Source organism: Rousettus aegyptiacus, unplaced genomic scaffold (assembly GCF_014176215.1).
Source record: "Rousettus aegyptiacus isolate mRouAeg1 unplaced genomic scaffold, mRouAeg1.p scaffold_m13_p_10, whole genome shotgun sequence".
NCBI lineage: Eukaryota > Metazoa > Chordata > Mammalia > Chiroptera > Pteropodidae > Rousettus > Rousettus aegyptiacus.
Genome location: NW_023416285.1, coordinates 40755074 through 40777852, shown reverse-complemented (window position 1 = coordinate 40777852; position 22779 = coordinate 40755074). Strand labels below are relative to the sequence as shown.

The 22779-nt window shown below is 36.7% G+C and overlaps 1 protein-coding gene across 1 annotated transcript; it reads left to right on the top strand.

Moving 5' to 3' along the window:
* Nucleotides 1–1280: 1280 nt before the first annotated feature.
* DMP1 (dentin matrix acidic phosphoprotein 1) lies at nucleotides 1281–12666 on the top strand. Its single transcript, XM_016161020.2, has 6 exons — nucleotides 1281–1368; nucleotides 6389–6463; nucleotides 6945–6992; nucleotides 9192–9224; nucleotides 9401–9448; nucleotides 11284–12666. The coding sequence occupies exons 2-6, from the start codon at nucleotides 6410–6412 to the stop codon at nucleotides 12664–12666; spliced, it is 1566 nt and encodes a 521-aa protein (XP_016016506.2). The 5' UTR covers nucleotides 1281–1368; nucleotides 6389–6409.
* The last annotated feature ends 10113 nt before the right edge of the window (nucleotides 12667–22779 follow it).

Genomic DNA, 22779 nt, shown 5'->3' with positions numbered 1-22779 from the left:
TATTCAATTTTATGCCCCTCATTCTTAACTTATTCAATGTTATTCAGTTAACATTGAATAAGTTAAGAATCCATATACTTGATTTAATTTCCTGGATAAAGTTGGACACCCCAATTCTTTAGAACAAAATTTCTAACAATCATAAAAATTTCTAAAAACATCAGAGTAAGTCATTTTAAAGCCAATACATTCAGTCATTTATAAAAGTAATTATTGAATGTTTATCACGATCCAGGAACTGTCTAGGTATTAGAGCACTCACTGGGTATATACACCAGTAAACAAAGCAAACATCCCACTCTTGAGGAACTTAAATTCCAGTGATTTATATTTTTTAAAATATTTATTCCATGGTTATTTTATTGTTATCTGAGCAGTCTCCTTTGGAAGTGCCAACTCTACTTCCAGCTTCCTGCAACAAATACACTCCCTGAAGAGTCCTGATGAATATCATTTTATCCATTTCATTACATTTTCAGTGATGGCAGAGAGTTCCTTGGAGATTGATTTCTCTGGATGCTACCCAAATAGTCTTCTCTTTAATCTAGTTCTGATTTCAAATAGTCACCAGAGTTAAAACCAAAATGTGGAAAGCAGTTCTGAGGTCTAATGAAATATTAGATTTAAATTATTTTTGGTTAAAAACATTACTTAGGGTAATGTTTTAACATTTCCAGTCACCACAGAATTCTGTAAGTGGGTACTTCATTAAATTAGTAAAAAATTTGGACTTTTGTCTATATGTGGGAGTAGGGAGATGAGAGCAAAAGGAAATGAGTAGTAGAAGTTGTTAAAAGAAAAAAAAAGGAATAAATAAAAGCCCATATTCTTAACACTTATAATTTAGAAAGTCTAGTATTTTAGTAGGTTCTTCACGTACAACCTGGAAATGTACATTAACAGGAAACTTTCTACCCACTCTTTGACTCTCCTTTTCCCATCCTCACGTCTGCAGGGATCTATCAGTGGGTGGAAGATATTGTCATTGTTTATAATGCTCATAAGCCTGCATGGATGTGAATGACATATATTTAGAAATCAAAATAAAGCTTTAGAAAGATCTTCAATTTAATGGAAACTAGTCTAGTCATTTGAGAACCACAAGAGCTTTTTAGGGAACATCTGCCTCTGCAAGCTGGAGGAAGTGTGGGTGTATTGGAGTCCCGGTGACACCTTGTGATGTCAGTCACTCCTAGCCTGAGGGCAATTGGCTATGAAGAACTGAAGCAGAGTTTAAATTCTTGCACCATCAGAGAAGTTGTCAGAACATCAACAGAAGAGTGGCTTTACTGGGCACAGATTTCCTCTGTGAGAACTTCAGCCTGGTGGTTGAGACTTTCTGAGAAAAGTCTTTGTGAACTGAAGAGGGTAAGACATTTTCATGGTTCACTATTTTAAAATGACTTCTGTTTTGTTGTTTGGAAAATACTAAATATGTATACATGTTGAGAGGTATTATGCCATGCAAAGAAAGAGAGAGAGAGAGCTGTGTCTTGGGTAAAAATTATTCTAATTTTTGTATCTGATGGTTATACCACAGTAAATAATGATATTAAAATGACGTGTTAAGTCATTAGAGCCAAGTGTTTTTCTCGGTAGTACTTTAATTTGATCTCTGCATAGTACTTCTTAAAGGGAAGGTTTATAGAACAAGAGGCAGACAAAGTCATCTCAAAATGTAGCTTTAATCAGAAAAACAAGTAAAACTTTTACATTTAGGTTTCATGTGTATAATGATCATGGCCTACAGGACATTATGAAAGAATCTAAACCAGATTGGCTGGACTTTTAAAACATGGTCTTTTAAATTAAAAAATAAAATTAAAGCTATTCATCTAGACAGCATAAAATAATATTTATTATAAACTGAGTAATTGGAAAAAAATGTTAAGACCACTGAAATAAACTAAGGGTATGATAATTATAATGCTTTTGCATTATTTAGCTGGATATTCAAGTTAACATGATGCCTTGCACATAGTCAGAATTTGAATACAATTGTCTTTTTAAAACATTTTCTAATGTAGAATACTTAAGAAGATTATATGTACTCCTGTCCATATGTATTTTTATTTGTTGCATTTATTTTGTTTCTTTACCTATAATGGAAGTGTCTGTTTTCCATAGCAGAGAATGGAAGCTGTGGTCAGGCAACGTATTTTGTGTGACATCTAGCAGATCTCATGTGTAGTAGCAACATTTGTAGAACCCTGTCTTTTTCAGGAGAAATAACATTTGGTGAACCGTACTTTCTGTTTCACTGAGGCCTAAGTAGACTATACTACTTTGATCTAGTTGATTAAAACATGAGAAGAAATAAACAGTTTTCCAAAGGGCATTATTCTGCTTACCTATCCCAAAATGATGATGTGAACCAATGTGCCTCAAATGCTTAGAGACTTTACAAATCTATATTTAATTTTGGGACGCCTAGGAGTTATTTTAGTGTGGTTGAAGGCATATAATGTGGGGTCGATTGTAATTGACCTTAAGACAACTGCAATTGGAAAAACTAGAAAATTTTATTGATTTATTTGTTTGGTTTTCCGAATTCCTGATAGAATTCATGTCTTGGCAAAATTACACTTTCCTTTTAAAAAGAAATAATGAAACACATTCTAGATAATGGATGTTCTAGTTAGTTGAATTCTGGGTAATTTTACTTTTGTAAGATCAGCTCATTATCATCATTATTATACTCAGCACTCAGCACCTAGAACCAGTGTCTGGTACATAGGATGTCCTCCATGAATATTTGTTGACTGCCAATAAATCGATAGATTCCTCATTAAAATTATTAAGGACAACAACACTAACTCAAAAATAAACAAATTAAGCATGATAAATTGAGCCTATGATATTTCAAGGTCTTATTTCCTTTTTTTTGGCCAATCTTTCTCATTTCAGTAAAAGAAGATATACTTTACAATTGAATATAATACAAGTTTTAAGAATACAAATTTTCTTACTTGAGAGCACCAAGAAGTTCTTACTATACTTCAGGGTAACCAGAGAGAGAAGAAACTGCAGTTCCCTTCTCCAGTTCTTAAATTTTTAGATATTTTCAGCTCTGAGAAAACAACTGATAAAGGTTGAAAGTCTCTAAAACCTACGTATATTGCCTTCCAAACAGGTGGAACTCAAACTGAGTTTGTTGATTTTCTTTCGTTACATGCACTATTGTAGAATGAAGAACTTGGGGTTCTGGGCTCAAATCTTTCAGGCTCGTAGCTATTTTGCTTATTTATTACTCAAATTAAGACTACTACATATGTGCTTCTACTCTTTTTAGAGTGGTAGCTAAAGGGTATATTAAAGTTTAGAGCTCTTATTTGGAAATATGCTTCAGAAAAATGTAATTATTTTAATCAAAAATATGAATTAAGAATCTAAACTAGGGTTTAAGATCTGACTTTTTAAATGCTTGATAGCAGACTATGTCCTTTGGGAGGCAGTATATTTTATTTTAGTTCATCAGACCATTTGAAAAATTATTACTTTAGGTCAGGGTGCTAAATGGTATTTCTAGCACATGAGCAAGTTAGTGCATCTCCCTTATATTTCATAATGTTCTATCCCTAAGAAACAAACACTGGGAGTACACACTTCCTTCATGAGAACACAACAGTCATTGGTGCAGAACATCTCATGTGGTCATTGTTTAAATTTAAAAAAAAGAAAATACAAGAGGAGAACTCAGTATTCATTGGCCTTTTATCAAGACTAGAATATTTGCTAGTTTTCAGAGCATCATGAGATTACCACCCTATTCATATTTCACTTTGAAAATTAAAATGGTGAACAGCTTGATTTTTTCATTTGATCAAGAAGCCAAAACCATTGGCATGCAGTTATTCTGAGAGTATCATATTTGAGGAAAACTTTCCTTTCCTTAAGAAAAACTTTTGATTATGGGAACTAAAGGGAAGTGTAGAAGAGGGAGAACATTTCTCCACTTTTAGGGTCTCCTCCTGGGCCTAAGAATTAAACTGATCTAAGACAGGTAAACAGGAGAAAAACATACAAGTTTTATTAAAATTTTTACATGCATAGGGAACCTTCACAAGAGAATTAAGACCAAAAGAAGTGACCAGAGCAGAAAATGTTTATATCTTTTAAACAAAGAAACAATACATTTGTGAATAATTAACAAGACAAAGGGGTTTGAGCTAGGGGCAGTAAATTGTGAGGTTGTCTAGGAAGATATGAGTTAGTTTAACAAGGTTTGTTTGTGCGGATTTCTCTTAACCTTCATTCTCTGTCTCTGGTGATAAGAATACCTTCCTTCCCTCTGGTACAGAGAGATACCTTTCACATGGGAGTTTTATCTCCTGCTTTCAGAAAGAAAGGAGGACTAGAGATCATTTCTTTCCTCTGCTGTTTCTCAAGTGCCTGTAGCTCAAAACAATTTTTATGTCAAAGAAGAATGTTTTGGGATGAAATATTCTGGTTTCCTTCAGAAGTAATATCTTGTTGAATTAGGTCTGTTTTAGGTTCAGTTGAGCATTTTTATATGTTTTCTCTGTTGATATTAGGCAAAGGATTTGAAAAAGACATTTAAATAATATCAAAACACAAGGATTGATATGAACTATGCCTAATTAGAATAAAGAAAATAACACAAACTAAGAATGGCAATGTTGAAGAGGGATGATGTTCATGATATAAAATAAGAGGCTCTGTGTACCATTGGAGCTGTATGAAAGTTGAGATGACCATTCTTAGCTTCCTTTTCTTAGGATTTCATTTTTTTCTTGAATAAATTAAAAAAAAGATTAAATGACTTCACAAGCCCAGTATTTCAGACATCATTCAGCATATTCAGACATTATTGAGTAATGTATGCTTATTTCTTAGATCAAGGGTTAAAATCACTAAGAGTACCTTAAAAACAAGCTCATGCCTGTTCCCACCCCCAGTGATCTGATCTGTTACTGTGCAGTGGGATTCGTGCATTGGTATTGGTATGTCTTTATTTCTCTCCAGGTCATACTAGTATACAGCCAGGGTTGAGAATCTCTGGCTTAGATATTTTTGTCACTAGTATAGTATACATCTAACATTTAAAGAAACAAGTTAATAAAAGTGAAGTCTGCAATAAACTTGCAGGATTTTTCACAAAATATGTAAAGTTTATCTGACCAGTTGTTAGGGCAGCCACAGGGTTTACTAGTACAGGGCAAGTTATTTTCCTTTCAATCATTTTGGTAACTTATTACATTAGCATCTAGTACATCAATTTTTTAGATATAGAACAAATTGTTTTCCGAATCACTAGTTCTTGAGGTGTGAAGTGAAGTCACCCTGCAGGAAAATGCAGTTTGATTTGGCCTATTTTTTTTCACATGGTTCACAAGTGCTTCCCAAACCTCTAATCTTCCTGAGAACCTTCAGTACTGTGAATGACACTTAAAAGAATTTAGCATAACCATGTGTTATGTATGACTAAATATAGCATAATAGATATTAAGAGCTTTCTGGAACTGTAATACGAAGGCTGCCATCGTGCATCTCTTACAGATCAAGAAAAAAAAACATAACCAATCTATTTTGTCTAGACACTATTATGAAGTTATATATGTGATTGAGAAGCTGCCTGTGTGTGTGTGTGCATGTGTGCGTGCATGTGTGTGTGTGTGTATGTGGACAAATGCCCACCACCTAGCAATGGTATCAATACGTTTAGTTTTTTGGAGGAATATATTAGCCAGGTTGCTCTGCCACACTAAGCTACATAATTATTATGAAAGTGAAAGATCAGAAATTTCTCTATTCCTTTTTCTCTACTTTTCCCTCCATTTATCATATTTTATGGGTTGGTGAAGAAGTGTTTCTGGAGCTCTTCATTGAAAAGTTCTCAATTTATCTCTTAGGAGTGAGGTATTTTAAAAAGCTTTATTGAGATACGATTAACATTTATACTTTACCTATTTCACAGTTCATTGTTTTTAACATATTCACAGAGTTGTGCACCCTTTATCAAAATCAATTTTAGAACATTTTCATCACCTCTAAAATTCACTCCCTAGCTGTCACCCCCAACTTCCCATCTTCTCCAGCTCTGAGCAAACACTTATCTACTCTGTTTCTATAGATTTGTTTATTTTGAACATTTCTTGTGAGTGGAGTTATATACAATATGTGGTCTTTTGTGTTCATCTTCAGTATAATGTTTTTAAGTTTCCTTTACTTTGCAGCATGTATTAGTACTTTATTTCTTTTCATGGATGACTAATATTCCATTGTATAGACATAGTACATTTTATTTATCCATTTGTCAGTTGATAGACATTTGGATGAGTTGTTTTTTAAACAGGGAGGAACTGTTAAAAAATTGAAGCTCCTATACTTTTTTAGTATGGAGAAAAACATCTGTCCTTCATCACAGGTAGAAGTGTCACACCCAGCTATGAAGACCAGCATTCTGCTTATGCTTCTTTGGGGATTGTCCTGTGCTCTTCCAGTAAGTATCGGGATAGAAATTCATGAAAAAATCTTTTATACATAAAACTTTACAATTTCATTGGCTGTGTGCCAAGGTGGCTGTATATGTTTCAGTCAGAAAAAATATAGTAGTTTCTTAATAAACTGTGTTCTTTAAAATACCATCTGAGTTATTCCTTATTCTGTTCAGTTGCCATTCATATAGCTATGATTCTTATTTTTCTTCCTCATGAGCAGTGGTTCTCAAAGTGTCATCCCTAGACCAGCAGCATCAGTGTCAACTAGAACTTTGTTAGAAATGTAAATTCTTGGGTGTTACCTCAGACCCACTGAGCCAGACCCTCTAGGGATGGGGCTCAAGATTCATGTTTTGACAGGTCCCCAGGTCATTCTGGTGCTTGCTAAAATTCAACTACTACTGCTCCTAAGAAAGTAGTGTGTTAATAGCTGCTGCCTTGAAAATTTCTCTGCGGGCTGACCATGTGTACTAAATTTTCTAGGTATCCAGGTATCAAAATACTGAATCCAAGGGCTCTGAAGAATGGAAGGTGAGTAGAAATAAGATTTTTTTTGAAATATTTTAATTTTAATATATTATTAATATAACCAAATTAGCTCCATTGCAAATGTTGAAAGGGCTAATGATTTAATGAACACATTAATAACCTATAACATAAGTAGTAAAAGCTATACTTTCTAGTTCATATTAAAAAAACTTAGTTCATATAATGCTTCACCTCCAAGTTAATAATATAATTTGATGAGGAAGTATTTTCTCCTTTAGCTTTATTTTCATAATGGATGTGTATAGTAGTGAAGGGGTTGGGTGACAATGAACCAAGACTGCTCTTGGAGGATTAGGATGATAAATATGTTTACCAGATGTCTGGTTAGGCAGGTGGGCAAGTCCTAGAGGGTGAGAAAAGAAAGCAAAATGAGAGGTGAGGAGAGTCTTTGCTATGAAAGCTAATGTTAATTGAGTATTGACTCTGAATAGTCCAATGATTATTAACTCTCAATAACTCAAGAACCATTGCCAGGCATGGTTTTGTGTGATTTACAGGTATTAACTTTCTCAATCTTCACAACACCGCAGTGAATTAGGTGTTACATTTTATTCTCATTTTACAAATGGGAACCCTGAAGACAGTGAGTGAAACCTACCCTGCCTTCATTATATGGTTAATAATTGTTAGAGTCGGACTTTGAACCCAGGTCACTCTGGCTCCAGAATCTACATTCCTTACCAGGGTGTTTCATCCTTCTCAGGAAGGGGCCTGAGCTAGGAAATCAGTGGGTTCTCAAGAGTGGAACTACGAATAAGGGTTAAAATCTTATGTTAAGTCGGTGTTTTTGTTCATTACCTTGTTTCCTGCTGGCTTTTGCATGTGACACAACTTGGACAAAATGCTTTAGTGATGGGAAGATAATGACAGAAGCATGAGATAGGGTTCTGCCCCTGCCTGAGGCTGGAAAAGACATTGCACGAACTTGCATCAGAGATGTTTTAAGGCTTGTTAATTTAAAATCAGCCACTGTAGATCCTTTGTCTCATTCAACCAGAGACTCTGGGAGTACCATAAATGTTCTATGTTCTCAAGTCTACTGTTGGCGTGAGAAAAATACCAATGTCTTGCTCCTGACTACCCCTTAATTCCAAGTGATAACTGACTGGAATAGTCTGCCATTGTGGCTGCCTGCAGCCTCACAGGGCAAAGATTTAAAGTGATTATAGCTTCTTCCTCTGAGGAGATATCCCCAGCCTTGCATTGCTGAGAGGCTTGTTGAAAACTTGTTGTTGACAGTCACCCTGCTCTACTTTGCACCTTGGGTCTTTATACCCATCTCTCAGCAGCTTCAAGCCACCGGGACTTTGAAATTTTACCTTGCTCACGGAGAAGGAGGAGAGTAGGGGGGGGGGGGGGGGAAGAGAACCAGAGTCTCAGGCAGTGAGTTCTTACAAGATTAAAGAAAGTGAAATAAATTAGAACTCTGACTAATTAAGTTTCGGATTTAGCATTTCTTTTTATTTAGGTGACCTTATGTGACTCGAGGAAAGTTTAATGGTTTTCTCCATTCAGTTTTGTCTACTGTTGAATTTTATAAAGTGGATGTTTTCAAAATGGATCATTTTTTTAGTTTATATCATATTGAATAGTTCTCAAGATGCTTCCATAGGCAATAGCCGATTTCATCCTTACAGCAGCCCCATGGAATAAGCACAGTGGTTGCCAATATTCTTAATTTATAAGAAACTGATATCAGGCGGGTGAAATAAACTGTTCAAATTCACAGAGTCACCAATCATTGCAGTTACCTGAGAATTAGGGCTTTCCTGGAACACATGAATTTCACTGCTAACAACAAGATGGTTATTTTTCAGGGTAAAAACCAAAACCAATGAGCTAATTGAGACTTAAATATGGGTTCTGAGTTCCCATGCTATTTTTCCTATGTTATGTTTCCTCTGGGTTGTATGAACAACCAGTTTCAAAGAAAGCATATTTTTCTCTATGTATAAGAAATACAAAAATCTTCTAGGTTTTCCATACCACAAGATTTTTTTCAGGCCATTAGTCAGCTCACATTCATTTTTTAGCCATTTTGTCATAAATGTTATTACTCTTATAAATATGAAATATATATCAAGAAACATAAAAAATCCCCTAAAATTATTCTAAATTTTGTGATGACATGGTTCCTGTGCAGGAATAACTCTTTTTTTTTTCTTTCTTTGTTTTTTATAGGGTCGTTTGGCTCAGACACAAACACCACCTTTGGTAATGATCTCATTTATTTTTTTGTCATAAACATCTCATAAAGTAACTTTAACACTCATCTCATCACCTTAGGCCATTTACAAAGTAGTAAATCCAAACTGTAAGCAATTGATATGTATCATATTTTTTTCCTTTCCTTGGGAATTACTAAATAACATACTTTTTTTTCCTTTTAGGAGAGCAGTGAGTCATCAGAAGAAAGTAAAGTTAGCTCAGAGGAACAGGTAATTAAAAAGTCCTTTTTAAACTTCAAGTTATTTAGAAATTGAAGGAAATGATGCTAGATTAAATTACCTGGTAACTGTTCTAAATATAACATTTTCTAACCATTGCTTATGTTGACTAAATAGTCCCATAAAATAAGGGAGAAATGAGTGGGAGAATTCAGATGTGGACATATTTATCACTGGGGCCAGATTATAGACACTGTGGCCCTAAATGTCACTCTGGTTAAAAAGAATACACACACACACACACACACACACACACACACACACACACACACTGTTATAGACTATGTTAGACAAGTAATGGCTCATTCATTAATCTAAAATGTTGCTTTTACAATTAGAGCAGTTCATATCAGGCAGAGAAAAGAGTTCTGGATAACATGACATGAAGTGCCTGCTGGGCCTGGAAACCTCCTCCATGCCAAGGTTCCTGTTGGAGGGGAGAATAAGAGACCCCCAAAGAACCTTCAGTGAAATATTCTCATCCGTGGCTCTGGGAGGGAGAAGAGCTGACTTAGCTTACATCCCTCCCTCTCCCATTTCCCTTCCCCTCGCCCTCCTCCTCCTCCTTCTTCTCTTTCTTCTCCTTCTACTTTCTCTTCATTTCTCTAACACTAAGTGTCATTACTTTCTTAGCTGTCCTATCATTTGACCAAACTAAACCCTGTGGAGCTCCAGAGGTTCCAGGAACCAGGTTTCTCTCCGACGCTTTGATCCATGTTGCATTCTATACTCAACCACAGTTAGAAGATGAGTTATTTAGCTTTTTATCACTACTTACTAAAAGTCTGTCAGAGGAACAGTCTAGAAATTTATCAGCATAGAACTAGAGAAAGGCTCTTTTCTGGGAATGCTACAGCTTATGACCTCAGTGATCTCTGAGTTCAAATAAGGGTAACAGTCTCTGCCTGAGAACGATGGTGTATGTGCCTACTGACATATGGAAAGCTAAACAGATGCTCGATTTCAGGCTACCAGTGTAAACTCTAGAGATGGAAAGAGATCTCATTATCCCATAATCCCAATCGGAAACTCAGACTATGATCAGTAGGAATATGTGGAAGAAGAAAAAAAGTTGGCGAGAATACTGTTACAGAGTATGAGAAAGAGAGCAGATTTTTCAGAACACGACGATGACTCACTGTCCTTTATCTGTGTAGAGCGTCCCATTGTTTTACTTATGGGGATAACCTATCTGAGCTCACACTTAGAACTAAGCTGCCGTGGTAGTCATACTAGTTGCAGTCTTTTAGCTGCGCCTTCTACGGACAACTCTCTATCTGGGAAAATGAGGTGTAAACACAATTTGGGTGAGATTAGACCTTACTACAATATTTTACTTTCTTTTCAGCTAAAGGTTTTATACTTTTTCCCTAATAATTTTTTTTATCCCAAGTTGAATAGAAAAAAAATGTGTGGGTCATTTTAAAATCACCGAATATTTTTAAAAACTCTGTTTTAAAGCAAGCAATTTGATGAGTGAGCATTATAGCTCAACTCTTTAGTTTAAAAAAATAATTCTGAGAGTTTAAGGAATCGTACTTACCATATGATTTGAGTTTCATCAATGTGATTTCAACAAAACTTTTTGAGAAAGTTTTGCAGCATGAGTGAATAGTACTTATATAAAATGGAATGACTTGGAGTTTCAACTCCTCTTCCTTCCCATTTAACCTCAGGAAAGAGAAGTTATTGAGCAGTAAAACTGACCATGGGTTATGCGAGGGACATAGGAAGAAGACAGGAGAAAAAATCTTGATGGATACTAGATAACACCCTCTATATCACCTCCTGAATTACTGACTATATCTGTTAACCCCAAACTTCAGGCAAATGAAGACTCCAGTGACAGCACTGAATCAGAGGAGGGCTTGGGCTTCAATGACCATCAGTATGCTCATAGACCAGCTGATGACATCTCTAGGTATGGAGGAAAAGAAGGAGATGATAAAGATGATGATGAAGATGACAGTGGAGATGACACTTTTGGTGATGATGACAATGGCCCAGGACCTGAAGAGAGTCAAGGAGGAAACTCCAAACTCAGAAGTGATGAGGACTCAGTTGATACTACACAATCCAGGGAAGATAGTGCCTCTCAAGGGGAAGAGAGTGCCCAAGATGCCACCAGTGAGAGCAGGGACCTTGACAATGAGGATGACATGAACAGTAGGCCTAAGGGAGATGCCCCCACTCAAGAGAGCGAGAGTGAGGAGCACTGGAGGGGAGGCGGCAGTGATGGGGATAGTAGCCATGGGGATGGCTCTGAGTTTGATGATGAAGGAATGCAGAGCGATGATCCAGACACCATCAGGAGTGAGAGAAGCCACTCCAGAATGAACAGTGCCAGTGTCAAATCAAAAGAATCAAAAGGGAACAGTGATGAGCAAGCAAGCCCTCAGAATTCAGGTGAGAGACAATCAGTGGAGTATCCTGGTAGAAAATTTTTCAAAAAGTCCCGCATTTCTGTGGAAGATGACACAGGTGACCTTGACAATAGTAACACAATGGAAGAAGTCAAGAGTGACTCTAGAGAAAATACTAACTCCAAAGAAGCTGGTCTCAGCCAATCCAGAGAAAACAGCAAGAGTGAATCTCAAGAAGATAGTGAGGAGATTCAGTCCCAAAAAGACAGTCAAAATGTACAAGATCCCAGCAGTGAGTCTAGCCAAGAGCTTGACCTGCCATCTCAAGAAACCAGTAGTGAATCTCAGGAAGAGGTAGTAAGTAAGTCCAGGGGTGATAATCCAGATGATACCTCCAGTCACTCAGAAGAAGGTCAAGAAGATAGCGACTCCAGTGAGGAGGGCAGTTTGAGTAAACCCTCCAGTTCAGAAAGCAAATCCCAAGAGGAACAAGCAGACAGTGAATCCAATGAGAGTCTCAAATCCTCAGAGGAAAGCCCAGAGTCCACTGAGGAGGAGAACAGTTCTAGCCAGGAAGGCCTTGAGTCTCATAGTGCCTCTACAGAGAGCCAAAGTGAGGAAAGCCAGTCTGAGCAGGACACCCAGTCCGAGGAAGATGATAGTAGTGATTCTCAGGACAGCAGCAAATCACAAGAAGATAGCAACTCTACTGAAAGTAAGTCAAGCAGTGAGGAAGATGGCCAGTCAAAAAACACTGAGATAGAAAGCAGAAAATTAACAGTTGATGCTTATCACAACAAACCCATTGGGGATCAAGATGACAATGACTGCCAAGATGGCTATTAGCATCAGCTTTCCTAAGATGGGGCCCTCATGTAAAGTAGTCTTGGGGGTTGGAGAGTATGGAAATAATTATAACTATAATTTATTAATGTTTTTTTTTTATTAGAAGAATAACTAGAGGGCCATTTCTTTTCTGAAAGGAAATGCTAGACATTATACTTGTTTCTAAGGTGTCACCAACCACAGAGGTTTAAATAATGTGGAATGACACCAGAACACACTCAGTGAGACTGAAAGCGAGGAGAGATGTGCATTACAGCTTCAAAAATGACATAGTTCCTATGCACAAATCTAACAAATAGTTATTGAGGTTCTATTATGTACCAGGCACTGTGGTAGGTGCTGGGGATATAAAGAAGCTTAAGACTTATTTCTTGCTCCTGAGGAGCTTACAGAGAGATAAATAAAGCTAAAAAGCTAAAGAGGAATACACACAAGGGAAATGAGAATCACTACAATCCCATGTGGAGCGTTCTATAATAAAGGTATGAGCAAAATACATGAGAGTATAGCAGAGGGTAACCAACGTTGGCTTGGAGAATCAGGGAGGTGAGGGTTTCACAGCAGAGCGTTGCATAGGATTTCTCCATCAAAGACAAGAGAATTCTATTTATTCTTGGAATAAGCATAAGTAAATCCTATATTCTTGAATATTTAGTTTGTGGGAGCATTTTCAAGTTATGAACCAGTGAAATGTTTTGGATAAATAAATTTTTTTTCAACTAATTTATCGTTTTTTACTTTTTTTTTTGGAACTCCCATGAACATCACCTCACTGACTAGGGGCAATGATGTGGAGGATTGAATCAAGAAAGTAGGAGAAAGAAATTCCTCTTTAAATAGATAACTTTTAGCTATTTTTTCTAAAATTAATCTATGTGCAATGCTAGAAAAACTGTCCTCTGCATCCTTTAAATATGTTGCACATAACAAAATTGTGTATATTGAATTCAATTGATTTTTGCCAAATGTTCTTTGAAATGTTACCTCAACATAAAATACTTGTTTTGTAATAAAGGTAAGAATACCCAGAAGTATGTGCTTATTTTTTATGGTGATTAATGATCAGAATACATTTATATTAAATAACACTTCCTTTAAACCATCACAAAATAGTTTATTAGCTTTCCCTCATTAAAATAAAATATCTTCTTAGATTATTTTCTGAAAATTTAATTTTATAATTCAGTTCACATTTTCAAAAATTACGTATTGCTTATGATAATTCACCAAATATACTTTTTATAGGTAAGAAAAAAGGGAAGCAAATTCTCAACTCTATTATGAGGCCACACCGAAAGGGCATGGCATTTGAATTTAACATTAGTTCTTGCTTTTCTCTTAACTTGTCATTTGTGTAAATTCTAGGAACTATAGGGAAAAACATTCCTTATATTTTATTTCTTTGGAGGACTCTATTTCACTTAAGGACTTGCACTTTTCAAGTGTGCTTTCACCCATTCTTCCTCTTAGAGTGCATGAGAATTCCTCTACAAATGTATTAAAGAATCAAGAAGAAGACTTTCTAAACTTGAGTCTGACCCTTCTCACTCTTCACATAGCTCTGTTCCCTTACAATGTCAAAGCAGTAGTCACTTGGGGAGAAAAAAAGGGAATATACATGTTTTTTTTTTCTCTCTTCCTAATCCTCCACTGTGAGATTTTAATTCAGTAGATCTGAAGTGAACCCAGAGTTCTGTATTTTTAAATAGATCCTGGGAGATTCTTAGGTAGCCCATTCACATACCTACATTTGGGTTCTCTGGCTATGGATTATCTGGCTCTACTAAGCAACAGGTTCCTGCCAATCCACAGTCTTTCTGAGGAGAACTGCCTCATGCTCAGATCTTCTGTGTGCGTGAGACACAGGTGAGCAGGTTCTAACCACTACCTCACCCAGATGATTGTATAGGATGAGCACCTGACCCAAGGGAAGCTGGTCTATGGGCTGGCCAGCAGTATCAGAAGAGGCATGTTGCAAAAACCCTGCCTGAACATGAGTGACAGTAGCTTGAGTTTGAATCTTATTTCAGATGTGAAAACACAGAAAGGTAGAATAGAGAGAGAGCTTAAGTCCATTAGTGGTGGAACATAACAGAAAAATATCGGGGCAAATCATAGTCGTCAGGCTCTCATGCTTGGTTCTTGACTCTCCCTTTGCCCCAGACCTTTCTGGGTTATTGTGACAGCACTTCCTCTTAAGTGTCACCTGTATCCTTAAAACACACCAATCTTTCTTGAGGCATTTGGAGTCAGTCTTTGTTCCTTGCAACCCAAAAGCCTAATGAACTGACTCATAAACTTAGCCAGTGTTCTGAGGTCATATAATTCCTTAACCAAGTTAACTCCCAGGACTTTTAGAAGAATGAACAATGATAAAAATTTCATCTATGTTTATGGATAGAAATCACCTTAAGCAGATGTGGGAGAGTTTTCTTTTCCATCAACTCATTTTATGTACTAGGTATAGATATTAGCCCATCTTGCAATTGGAAATGGTATAAAAACACTGTGCAAAGGACAGCTGGTTGGGCTTGGTCTTTAGCTTTGAAGGTGTAGTAGTTTCCCCTTGGAGGTCCTCATTGAACTCTATAGTGGATGGGTCCACTTGGGAAGCCAAATCATAATAATAAACCAATTTTTAATTTATAACGTGAATAAATAAAAATTGAAAGGCTGTAAAGTGAGCATGAGAACAGAGGGAGTATGTGACATGAATGCTTCATAGCACTGGACCAAAAGAAGATGTATCTATCATGCTCAATGGAAGCCTTACAGTTGAGACTCCAACACTAGAAACGTGACTTCCTCCTTCTTGGAAAGTGTTCGAAAGGGCCATGATCAAGTCTCACTTCAGTGACCCTTATTCTTCTAAGCTTATTAAGGCTAATTCACTCTTAAATGGCCAATACTCTCTTTACACAGAATAATACAGTCAAGTTGGATTCCGTGGAGTTCTCATGGTCTGGGAGCCATTCTGTCTTCTGCAGGTGATTTTGCATATATATGTAGATCTTAAAATTTAGTTCCTAAATGATGATACTACTTTTACTCCTTATAGTTCTTGGATAAGGTTGACAACCCCTGTGGGCCCCAAGAAAAGACAAATTTGTTGTTTCCAACTCTTACCATTTACTCATTGACTCATTCAAACATTTATGAAGTATATCTTATGATCCAGGCATTAGGGAGATACATGTGAGATATGATTTCCACTCTTAAGAAGTTTATCATTTATAATAGCAGAATCAAAAGTGTATATACTGTGAAAGATGGTTAGAGCAGTGAAAGGGCTCTAATCAAAGCTCCATGGGTGTACATGGAAAAGAGTAATTTATTTAGGAAGTGGAAGAAGTAATGGGACAAATGAGGTGGGCCTTGAAAAGTGAATAAGAAAACAAGAGAGAAGTCCATTCCAGCAGAGAGAACACAGAAGTGAATGTATAGAATTGTTTATGGCATGATAGGTATGGTTTAAAAATCTCATGTCTCCAATGCACTGGGAAGAGAGGAAGAGGGAAAGAAAATGATAAGAGAGGAGATTGGAAAGGTGGGTAGGGATCCAAGGCGAAGGCCTCTGAATGCCAGATTAAGGAGAACAGCCTTCATTTTTATTGAGTGCCTTTCTGGCATCAGGTTTTCATATATGTATAGCATACATATCACAAATATCTTTTCAGTTGATGTTATAAACTCTCTACTCCTTTAAAATATACAAAAATAAAAAGCAAATAAAGTACAGAAAAATTAAGTTAATTAATCTAGTTTAAAATCCAAGAAATGGCAGAGAGTGGGTCCGTTTCAGTTCAATAATGAGCCACTGAAAATTTGAAGCAGTGGAATAACATTCATTAATATATGAACATAGGCTTCTGTGTTTGAAATATACACAAAGGAAATGTTATAATCTCTGCTTGCTCTTAGCATCTAAAGAACCTCTCGGTCACTTGCGATGGTGTGTTTTCCTAGACCTGTTATTTTGAAAGAGCCACATTTAGCAGAGAAATTCATCCTTACTTCCCCCAAAGTTTCCCATGAAGATATATATCAAAGTGAAAATTGAAGATTTTGTAAAAAGAAATGCCATGGTGATGTTGGAGAAACTAGCAGTATTGATGTCCAAAACAGAAAACTTATAATGAAGTCTTTATCACACATGGCTTAATGTGCAGCAGAACTCTTTCAGCCTGGAAGCCCACTGATGTTGACATAAAGTACTGAACACTGTGGCTTGTACTGTGACCCCACTGGTAATGACTGTAGATGCTGCTGATAACATTGCTACGGCAATAACACTGGTACTACAATAATACAGATGCTACTGATCCCAGTTATCTCTGCTGCCAGAGACCGTTCTTTATGGGCCTTGCCTCATTGTTTCACTAGTTCTCAATCTGAAGTCTCTGGTAGATGCATAAAGATTGCAGAGCCTGTGCTAAGTGCCCATACACTAGTTATAAGGGACTCTAGAAAAAAAATCTTGCATTTTCAGCTTCTATATCACAAGATAAACTTTGCCTATTGCCCCAAAATATAAGAAAGTAGTATATGTACCATATGTAGGAAGGAGGTTCAACAAAAAGATTTGGGTGAACAAAAGGATTGAACAGCGTTCTACTGATGCGGAGAAGGTCCCATCCATGCCAAAAGAATGAGTGGCATTAATGCCATAGGAATGACCAAGTCCACTTCCATGGCTGTAGGTGTGATCTGTGTTGGTGAAGATGGGAGGAATAACACTAACACCAAGGGAAGGCATGCAATGCCAAGGAATTCTCACAGGGAGCAGAGGGGACTTGAAATACAAAGGAATTAATATTTTTCGAGCAGTCAATATGCTTCAGCTGCGTGTCTCACGTTGGGCCAGGGCTCTAGGAATTCCATTGGTGGGTCCCAGAGATAAAGATTTTATCTGTACTTTCCCAGGCTACCATGAAAGACAGAGAAATAATCTCTCATATTATACATAGTCAAGTCACTCTAACTAAGCTTCATGGGGGAAAATGTCCCTAAACTCCCTACAATTATTTGCTAAATTGTTGACATATTTGGGTAGAGGAGCTATAATTTTCATTAGATTCTTAAAAAAGAGCATGACTGAGCTGCTGGAATCTATTCATTTAAATAAAGGAAATAACAGTGGCAATCACAGGTCTGTCTAGGTGTTGTTCTGTGGACAGTGCTGAGGAGTAGGCCTGGGAGTATAGCATGTTTCACGTTATATGCATCACTTGCATATTATAGCTAACGCTACGGGAAGATGATTTCTTATAAAACTTTTTGATCAAATGAATACAAATTCTAAGCTTCGTAAATGTTACTAAGGACACATAATGAAAATAAATATTTCCAAGTAAAATATTAAACCATTTAGTTTCTTTGTAGTCTCAGTATATTTAGATTCTAGGTTGTATGTAGATGATGTAGAGACTGAGAATTGTTTCCAATATCCATTTTCCTCCTCTTTGTGTTACTGATAGAAATCTTTGGTTTTCAGTTGGGTACATGGCTGCCCAGATGGAGACTCTATTTTTCAGACGTGCACGTGTGGCTAAGTTCTGGCCAGTGGATTGTGAGCAGAAGTGATGTGCTCTTTCTTCTTCCTTTCCTCTCTTCTCATTGGCTAGAAATTGGCAACAATTAAAATAGTCTCCTTGCACCAAAAGGTATCCTCCTCTTGGTTGTTTCATGAGAGAGAAATAAACTTCAATCTTATTTAGTCCACCATATTTTGGGGTGTCCTTATCACAGTAGCTTAATCTACATCTTAACTAACACATGAATATATGTGTATATTCAGAGACTATATAAATATAATTTAGATTTCTCACCAAATACACTGAGTAATCTTCCATTTCTTTAATTATAGAAGAAAATGTGTTCTTCAATTGTGCTCTCGCATATTTTATGCATAATCAGTGGGCTTTAGTGTTATTTAGATAAAATTGACTTTTAGACTATGAATTACTAATGTGGTATAGGAAAAATACACAAAAGAGTCTGTTAAAATAAACAATATTTAGCTTTTGCATATAAATTATTCTTAGGGAATAAATGAAAGTTATACCTTAGTTTATGAAACTGCTAGATACCATTTGGTAAATTTCTACATCGAGGACTAAAATTATTGGCCACAATTTCAAGCTGTGATGTTGATTATTCAAGTACAATTTGTGAATCTGGCTGTTATGAATGAACGTAATGAAAATAAGGTAAGGATTGTAAGCCAATAGCACCAGTTCTCAGCCCTGGCTTCACATCAGCTGAGGAGCTTTGAAAAAAAATCTTTGCCTAGGCTCTCTACTGCAGGTTCTGATTTAATTGGTCGGGTTTGGGCTTTAGCACTGGTAAAGGCTCAGGCAATACTACAGTGTAGCCAGCATTGAGAACTCCTGCTATAGTATAGTAGTTTGGAAACTTGGCCACTTTGGGTCCCAGGTGTAGGTCTAATTTTGGAGATAAAACACTAAACAAACTTTGACCCCATTTTATACGATGAGTTGAATGCCTATGTCAGTTACAAAGGCTTGTCTATTTCCACTGCCAACATACTGATAGGCTCAACATATGAGTAATGAGCATTTAGTCCCCATCAACTCCTGGATGGTGACGATTAGTTAAGACATAACAAGTCAACAGAGGAAAGGATATAGATATTTTTGCTTTTTGGTAAACTGTTTATCCCAAGGTCAATCAGAATATAACATCTCTCAGTTTTACTCTTGTTGGTTTTCTATCAGCTTCTGTCTTGTCATCAGCATAAATCTTACTTAAGCTTGTGAATGGTTTCTCTGTCCTCACACTGCGACACAACAGATGGAAGAAATTATAGCAGGAGAAATATCTACAGACTTTAGGTCTCGTGGTCAGACACACAAAGCAGAAAGCCTGGCTTTTCCTTTTCAGCACAGATCATAACTATTATTTTAAGCGGCTGAATATAAATGCTGTGTCTGGTCAGAGACCTTATTGTGTAACTGATATGAAAGAAACCATTACTATCTTTCTGAAATACAAGCCACTCTTTATAAATTGTAGGTCAAGCAGATTATCTGAAAGTCCCCCATGGGGAAGAAGGGAACTAGCAGAAAGGAGGGTACAGAAAGTCTGATTGGGACATTATATTGGATCCGCATCTACCCCCATCCTAAATAGAACTTCGGAGTAACCTCATCTCCTTCCTAGGGCATTTCCTCATCTCCCCACCCCATCTTGCCCCCCTCTATCCTCCAGTTAATACTGAGCTATAGTAATAAATGGGGAGTTTACATTGATAGAGAAAGCACAAACTTTGCACTGTAAGAGAAAGTTTTGTTTGTTCTTTAGACATTTTACTCTGTGGTTGGACTGCAAAGTTCCATTGTCCTTTATCCTACCTTATTCAGAATTTAAAGGATGTGAATTACTCTGTTCAATTTTTTTGATCCAGTTTTATTAAGGGAAACACTGAGTGGAATAAAATGACCCCATGGTATGAGAAAGGACTAAAATAATGGAAGAGATAAAAGGAGAGTCAAGGAGAAAGAGGAAGACAAAGGAGGGAGACCAGAGAGAAGGAACACCCTAATTCTCATGGTAATTGGATTCTGTATGGATTGGTAATTGTCTTGAGGGGTAAAGTAAAGAATTGTTTTTACTATTCTTAGAAATCATGTGTGTGTGTGTGTGTGTGTGTGTGTGTGCGCGCGCGCATGTGCGCGCGCACACATGTGCTTGAAGTGGTAATGTTAAAATATTCTTTCTGGGAGTGGACTTAACCTTCTTGACTTTTCAGATGTTAAGGAGAGGCGTGAGGTAGGGGTCAGAGCACATCTGAGGAATTACAGCAAATTGGAATCTGATCCACATAAAGTCAGAGGCCAAGGGAAAGTCTTATATAATAGAGTGAGGCAGGATGCATTGGACCTTAGCCAAAACTAGATTCACATGGATCAGAATCTGATACAGAGCAGGATACCACAGAGAAAATGCAAATATTCACCATACCCCAGAAGTTCACCCTAACACAATGTAACATAAAGAGTTTCATCAGTGAATAACTTGACCTCCTGACCACCATTCTGTAAGCATGCATATTTTTCCATAGTTGCAATTATAGTGATTTTAATTTTTCTTATTTAATCTATATATTTTTGATGTTTTACATTTTTAAAGTTACCATAAATTACCTAGATTACTTGTACATATTTCTTCTTTTTTCTATTATTTTAAATAAAACAGTGAATAACTATATGCAAATATTGTTTCGCTACTTACCAACCTTAGATTATCTACTGTAAATTTACTAAAGAAAAGACCATCCATTAACAAGAACAGCAATGAAAAATCTTTCCTTCTGGCAAGATGCCTTTTAAACTACATGTATTCTTCCACTCAGTCTGAATGGAGAAACACATGCGTCTTTTTAATATCCTCTATTGCAAAACACATTTAACTAGGCTATAACTTCTTGATTTAATGTTAGTAATGTAATGGTACCAACTAGAGTAAAAATGTAAATTACTCAAATGTAACAGCAATTCCTACAATTGCAGCCTTTCCAGAGTTATAATTCCACAATAGCATTACAATATAAAAGAGAAGAATCATCATTAAACACAATTGGAATTTATTTACATTTCTTTTTAAAAATAGTATTCTTAAAGACAGCTTCATATCCTGAAGTTTGAGAATATTGGAATAGATAATCCAGCTCTGTAACTTCTCTAATCTCCAGCAGGTGGCAGTGTTGCTCGCTGCTGTGATCTCTGAGAGGCTGAAAGAGTGGCATTCCAAGCGCAGGTGGTTGGTCAACTGCAAACAGAAATTAGGAGCAACTCTTGTGTAAGAGGAATGCGGTTTTCCGTTCTCCAGTAATGACTTTTCAAACTATTTCTCACACTGCAGTTAGTTTTACCAATGAAAAACTTAACTTTCCCCCATGCAACCTCTCCCCTGCAATTGCATGTTGGTTCCCTTTGTTGAAAAAAATCTTACTGCCTTAATCTGAAAATTAAGAGCTTCCACGTACTGATTCAACGTACCTGTCTGTCATTGGCTTTCAAGATATGGAAGAACAGGGAGAGACAAGAAGGAGAGAGAACAACTAGGAGATTCCAGTAGTGTTTAGTTAGGATTATTTAAATTATCGAAGAAATTTAAAAATTTTTTATTATATAGAAACCGAGGATTGGAATGCAGCAGGCCTAAGGAACAGCATGAACCAGGAAGGTGGCCCTGACCAGACATCTGACTTTTGTCTCTGTTCCTGTCAGTGTATCTGATGCTCTATTCTTCGAAAACAGTGCTCTCTTTCTTTCTTTTGGTACATGTGAAACCACAGAAACTTTTTTTGGGTTAGTCCTAAGGAAAAATTTGATTGGCCTAGTTTGGACCAACCACCTGTGTCCTGTGGAATAAAGATAAAGCGGTACAAGAGGACGTGCTCTATCCATGTAGACAGGAGAAGTAGGTCAGTTTCTGGAAGATGGAGGTGGGGGTGGGTTGTGAGGAGGCTGCACAGACCTGATAATGCATCGAGCACATAGTGAGGCCAAGGTATAAGGTGATGAGTACTGTGCCATGGCAGTGGTGAGGGAATAACGAAAAGAGGGCATAGATAGGAGAGGTTTGGGGTAAATAATTTGTAGGACATGGAGAATGATTAGATAAAAGGTGAAAGAAAGCATTTAAAAAACTCTGATAAATCAAAACAAGAAAATAGAGAAGTTGGAGGTATGGGGAAAGGTGATGAGTAGAACAGAGAGACTTGATGATATAGATAATTTTGAACTAGCTTAGAAAGTCCACTAGGATCATTGTGGAAGATTAGAATACGTCAGGACTTTTAATTTAGTTTTTATAATCTTGGGTTAATAAATTGCTTAAAATTTTGAAACTTAATTTGATGAAAGCCAGATCTGAACTGGCTTCCTTCTTCTGGTAGAAGCACTGTAGTGAATCTTATCATCTTAAATAGAACCTCGGAGAGGCAAATTTCTTTTCAGAAGCGCTAGTTCTATTTCTCACATGCAATCTCCCCTATACCCAGCACCACAAACCTTAACTTGAATCATAAGGATATTTAACACTCAGAGAATATACTAATAGAGTCCTTTAAATACTGAAAATATAATG